The 6,000-nt window shown below is 47.4% G+C and overlaps 1 protein-coding gene across 3 annotated transcripts in view; it reads right to left on the reverse strand.

The window, feature by feature from the left end:
* The window catches only part of NUP153 (nucleoporin 153), a 44,304-nt gene extending 38,720 nt beyond the window's left edge, over positions 1–5,584 (reverse strand). For 2 of the 3 annotated variants that reach the window (XM_054517150.1, XM_036396956.2), the window contains exon 1: positions 5,178–5,583. In XM_054517150.1, coding sequence (XP_054373125.1) covers positions 5,178–5,279 — 102 coding nt within the window. In that variant the 5' untranslated portion in view covers positions 5,280–5,583. Of the gene's footprint in view, positions 1–5,177 lie in introns of all 3 variants that reach the window. The other variant, XM_036396964.2, reaches the window with a different exon arrangement.
* Between the last annotated feature and the right edge of the window lie 416 nt (positions 5,585–6,000).

Raw genomic sequence — 6,000 nt, forward strand, 5'->3', positions numbered from 1 at the left:
GGTCAATGGTCCTGCTAATTTTCCAATCACTTTACCGTCCACCTGACAAGTCCGTATTTCACCAAGTGGACATCAGGGATCACATGGGAGACCATGCTGCAGGCATTGCTAAAGTCCAGGTAAACAACATCCACCGTTTGCCCCATGACCACTGAGCCAGTCATCCCAGTGTGTTATGAATTCAGTACATAATGCTATGGCAGCAGCCCACCACCTGCAGTAACCTGCAATACTTTTGCTCAAACATTTTTGGCGCACAAAAGACTCTGAACTCTGTCCCGCCGAGTTGTTAGAATCAATCATTGTTGAGCAGCAGCTCAGTTTGTCCATGGCAGGGGAGCAAGAACTGGTTCTAATTACTGACTGGAGGAATAAATAACTCAGAGGAAGTGATGTGCTGCCAGCAACCAAAGACAATTTGCAGTGTCCCAGCTAACACACTCAATTATTTCATCTGCTTTTTTCTTTTCCTAAGATACCACTCATTAATACGGCTTGTCCCCAACACTTCACAGCCTCCAAGACTGTCACAACAACACTTTGAAACAAACCCTAGAATATTAATGAAATGCTATAGCAATCATCATCTACAATTTGTAAAGTGTATAGTACTGCTAGCCTAAATGAGAGAAAACTGTCAATATCTCAGTGTTATAAATTCTTCCCAATTAGGATACATTTTTGTTTACAGTAGCAGTAGAAGGCCAAGTGCCAAATTTAAGTACCTGTTTTGCCAATACAGTATCATATTGCTGGGACAACGACAAAACTTCTGATGTTGACTATCAGCCCATCTTTTAAAAAAAATCTTTAAATACACATTAAACATTTCTTCAAATCTATTTGTTTTAGCTCAATGTGCTAGCTTACTACTAAACCAAATCAAGCAGAATTGCATACAAATACAACCATACTAAGTGTGCTTCAAGTGCAATCCTGTTGACTGGAGTTAATAAAATGGTATTTGTGTAGGTCCATATGGACATTCTTAATAAACTCTTTTTAAATTATCCTTTTCCTGTTTAAGGCCTATGAAACCTAGGTTACATTGCTCAATATGATACTCTAAGAACTCTTAAGCATCAAAGTTTCAAAATTTCCTCACAAAATAAACCTGGTGGTTTGTAAGATCCCTTCTGCCCACGGCCTGCAGTCACTGCCAAGCAAGGCCTACCTTCAAGACAGCAGCAGGCAGCAATGCAATGCTTTAGACACTGCTGCATGCAGTTTTCAGTTCCCAGTCCTGTACCTAGTCCCTCTGGGAAGAACCTTTTATGATGTCTCAAGTGACTTGGTGAAACTCACAAATCCAGAGGGGCTTTCATGACCCAGGCCTATGAAAGTGGCTTCCAGTGGCCTTCTGGTCCCCTTTGTTAGGTTATGTCCTAACTACATCAGCACAAGACCAACTACAATACATGCACAGATTTAGGCTGGTTTCGTCAAGGAAAGCATCTTTGGATTTGGACATCTACATTATAAATATGCACTGGCACATACACATGTAGGAAAAAGGGAGAACATCGCTCCTTGGCAGAAGTTTTAATGTACAGACATTATCTCTCATATCAAACAGCTCTAACCTAAAGCTTAATGTGAATATAGAAGTTTATGGGAAGGTTATAAACACTTTTCAGGTAACTGTTTTTTTCTCATGCTTAAATCTGCCTGTATGAGTTTAAATAAAAGTGCAGGAAAATCAAAGTTCTCTGACTCCTTCATCTGAATGCTTAATACTCAAAAAAAAAATTACCACTAGAAGTTATTTTATTATTTTCTCCTTTAAGTCACACTTAAAATCTCTGAAATCTGTTACCTGGATGAGAATGGCACTGTTCCAAGTTAAACCAGCACACACACGAAAGCACAAAATTAAACATAAAATTAACAATAGGAACATACAAATACTCTTCTAGAAGCAGTTTAATAAGCCAGCAATGCAAACATCCCTCCCATTTAACACATCCGCATCAGTAATTCCCATCATCGGTCTACCTAAATGACCAGGACAAACTAGCACTTAGAAACACTGGGGCCACATCTGGAAGATGAAACCGAGATGCCGGACACAACAGCTCCCTCACTTGGCATGAGCTTAGTTCTCAGAGAAGCTGTAATTTTAACCCAAGTGCCTAAGCTCCTTAAGAAGTGCATGAGGAGGCAGGGTACTTCAGCACGGGATGGACAAGTGAACACTGTGCTGAGCACAGCATAACCTAAACTCGATGCATTCAGTGTGGAGCTGTCAACACTCTACCCCAAGGAAAGCATAGTCAATGGGAAGAACTCCACCATCCTACTCCAAGAACACCCACCAAAGAGATACAAAAAGGCTCTTTTCATTCTGATATGTGACTCTCCCACCTCAAATCTTCATGGTAAGGGAGTGGATACTGTCCTTACCTCGTGGTGCTACTACTTTTTGTTTCTTGGTTTAATAATACAGCTGCTGACAGTGCACTTTTTATAAAGCAGCATGGTAGCCCAGAAAAGAAAATACTGTGGTTTAGTTCCTTCACTAGTGGGGGAAATCTACTCATAGCTCCATCTTCCAAGAGAAAATACAAACTGCAAGTCACATCCTCCAAGCAGCATCTGTTCATCTCTCCTATTTGAGACTGGTTTAAAAAAAGACTCTACAGTTAAAAAAACACACACACCAACGTAATGAAATGTGGCTCTATCAGGCACCTGGGGAGAAAAGGGCAGGAAATTCTGCATTTTCCATGTTTATTCCAAGAATATATAAAACAACTTCTGAAACCATGGATCAGAGGCTGTATGTCTCCACTCTTGGAAGGTAACATCTTATACATCCTCTTCCTGGCTCAACGAATCACACATTCTTGTTCTGAATAACACAGTTTCAGTCAGAAGAACTCAAAGACAGCACACAGCTTGGCAACTGGGATATTTGCCCAGAAAGTGGAAGATGTAGGTTGATGTCTCTAAGCAAAAAAAAAATCTGAAGCAGGGTCTACCACATTTTGAACAAATGCTTTAGCTAATCATCTTTGAAAAGCAGCAGCATCTCCTCTTCCAAATGTCTTCTAAAGCTGTTGCTGCACTTAATGGAAGACTGACTCTGCAGCATGCTGGGCTGACTGGAGAATTCCCACCTGACCAAGCTCCCTAGGAGACTATGGCAAAATAACAACATCAAGAAAGCATAACAACTTCAGAAAAACACACAACAGGCTTACTATTGTAAGCCTGGCATCATGCTACTCATCTTTCATACAAGTGGAAAAGAACCAAATATCCTAAGAATTTTAAAGGTATTAGCAACATGGCATTCAGTGCTAACCTTTGGAACTTGGTGATAAGAGACTGAATTTTCAGGACTGCAGTCTTGACCCCAAGCACTTAGAACAGTTTTAATACAGTATTTCTATGAGCTTCCTTATTGATAATAGTTTGGGGAGCAGGAGATCATGTCCAGACTGCATTGAGCACTTCCATGTCTTCCCAAACTCATTACTGAGGGACAACACCAAACCACAGAATACTTTCTGCAGAGTGGATGTTATATTGAAAATAAGAACACTTATCAATTAATTCCAATTCAAGTAAGCTATCTACCCAGAGCTCATCTTTTTATGTAATGCAGGTTAGCAAGATACATAGGGTTAAAAAGTCATTCCTTACAATAAATGCACGTATCTGACACCTATCTGTTTGACTACCACTTCTTCCCCAATATATTACTTGTTAATTTGATTGATGTATTTGACTTGCAGCATCCATGCTCTGGGCAGAATCCCACAGATATCCCCCCAAGCACGTGTTTGCTTTGCCCCATTGTTTAAATAAACCTACTAGAAAACACACAGAGGTAAGAGACAATAGAATAATCAGAAAATCATCTAACCTAATTCTTTTAAATTCAACTGTTTTATCGGTTATCTACACAGTATCACCACGTGCAGGATATTGCAATTTCAACATTACTCTGTTGTTCACGTATGAGCTTTCAACATTTGCTCTGCAAGTGAAGTGCAGTGATTCTTTGGATGAAGCGTCACCCTGCCTGCTTTACAAGGACAACACTGCTGATCAGTGTGCTATACAAAGTATTAAGTATAGTACTTCTCAAATAATAAAAACTAATTGAGCAACAATTTATGCATAACACATCCTCAATTTTACATACAGTATTTAATGTTCTGACTTATATTACCGATTTAATAATGTAAACGCTTTGGTTTTACAGTCAATTTCAGATTCATAAATACACGTGAAAGGCATTTCCAGAGCACTGTCTCCAGGCATCTTGAAATTCTCTGACAAACAGGAGTTGGGAAGGATCGTTGCTTCTACTCCCTGCAGCCACTCTAAATGACATAGGATCTATGTACTGCAATTTAAAAACTGTTTTTTAAATGTTATCTATCTATTCTGTTCTACAATACAAAGAAGAACAAATGCCTCATGAATTAATTTTGCTCATATTTGCACACAGCACGTTTAGGCATAAGGAAGGGGTGAAGAAACCTAAGGGTTCCGCAGGCAGCATCCTACTAAAAAAAAAAAAAAAAAAAAAAGGAAAAAAAAAGGAAAAAAAAAAGAACCACAATGGAAGATGCCTAACTACCAAGCACCCTCAGAGACTCATTTGGAACCTGGAATTCGTCAGAAAAGCAAATATTGGAAGCTATGCACCTAAATCTGACGAGTAACTCTAACTTGATAACCCAGTTAAGGTCAATTTAATCACGATTTAACCGGGCAGCGCGGAGACAAAACAAGCATCCCACGGAGCGGGAGCCAGCCCGCTCCAACCGCGAGGAGAGGGAATGCGCACCTACCCCTTCCTAGCCGCCCTCTCCTCCTCCTCCCGCCTTTGCTCCTGCCTAGCGGGGGACAGGCGGGAGACAAAGAGGAGGCGAAATCCCCCCGCAGCCCGGCGGCGCCGGAGCGGGGTGAGCGCCCGGAAATCCCACAATCCCCATAGCCCCGGCGGGAAACCCTTCCCTCGTCCCTCCCCACAGGCCGCTCCACCGGGAAACCCCAGCCCGAAGCCGCGCACGTGGGACTGCGTGGAGAGCGGAGGGGGGGAGGGTGGCGGAGGGAAGAGGTCGGGCCTCCGGGGCGCCTCCTGCCGCCGCTGAGGGGAGCGCCGGGGGACAAGCGGGGTAGGAGGGGAAGGGCTTCACGGGGCTGACCCACGACCTCACCTGCTGCTTGCCCCTCGCGTAGGGCGGCTTCGCGGCTCCCAAGTGGTGCCGTCGGGTCCGGATCTTGCCGCCGCCGCCGCCGCCGCCGCCGCCCGAGGCCATGATGCGATCCGGCCCGCCGCCGCCGGCGGCCTCGTCCTCCTCCTCCTGGTGCGGCCGCTGTGCTCCGCCGCGGCCCAGCAGCGCTGTCGCTGTCACCGTCCCCGCGGGGACGCGCCCGGCCGGGCCTCTCTCCCCCCGCGCCGCTCCCGCTCGCCACGCGCCGCGCGCGGCCTCTGGTGCGCGCGCGGGGGGGCTCCTCCGCGGCCTCCGCCCCGCCCCTACCCGCGCGCGCGCGCGCTCGGGCGTCTTTCCCTCTCGCGCGTCTCTCCCTTCCCTGCGTTCCCTCCGCGATCCCTCCGCCCGCCGCTCCTCGCTCGCGCTCTCCCGCCCGGCGGCGGCGCCCCGCGCGCTGTCCGCCCGCCCGCCCGCGGCCCGAGCCGCCGCCGCCGCACCCCCCTGCCCTGCCGACCAACCACACGGCGGCCGCCCCGGACCGCGCGCGCGTCACCAGACCGCGCGGGCGCGTCACACAAGCGGCGCCGGGCCGAGGGCCCGGCCGCGCACGCGCACCGCCCCCGCCCCGAGGGAAGCGGGAGGGGAGGGGCCGGGCCGGGCCGGGCCGGCTCGGCTGCGCGGGAAAAGCGCTCGCTGGGATCTGCCGCGACCCGCAAAGGGATGTGGCGGGGGAAACGGCTGCCCCCGGGCGCAGCTTAGGGACGCCTTGAGCGCTAAGAGCGGAGGTCTGTGCCGGGGTCTCGCCGCAGGTGATTCCACCGCCGTC

Source organism: Molothrus ater, chromosome 1 (assembly GCF_012460135.2).
Source record: "Molothrus ater isolate BHLD 08-10-18 breed brown headed cowbird chromosome 1, BPBGC_Mater_1.1, whole genome shotgun sequence".
Classification (NCBI taxonomy): Eukaryota; Metazoa; Chordata; class Aves; order Passeriformes; family Icteridae; genus Molothrus; species Molothrus ater.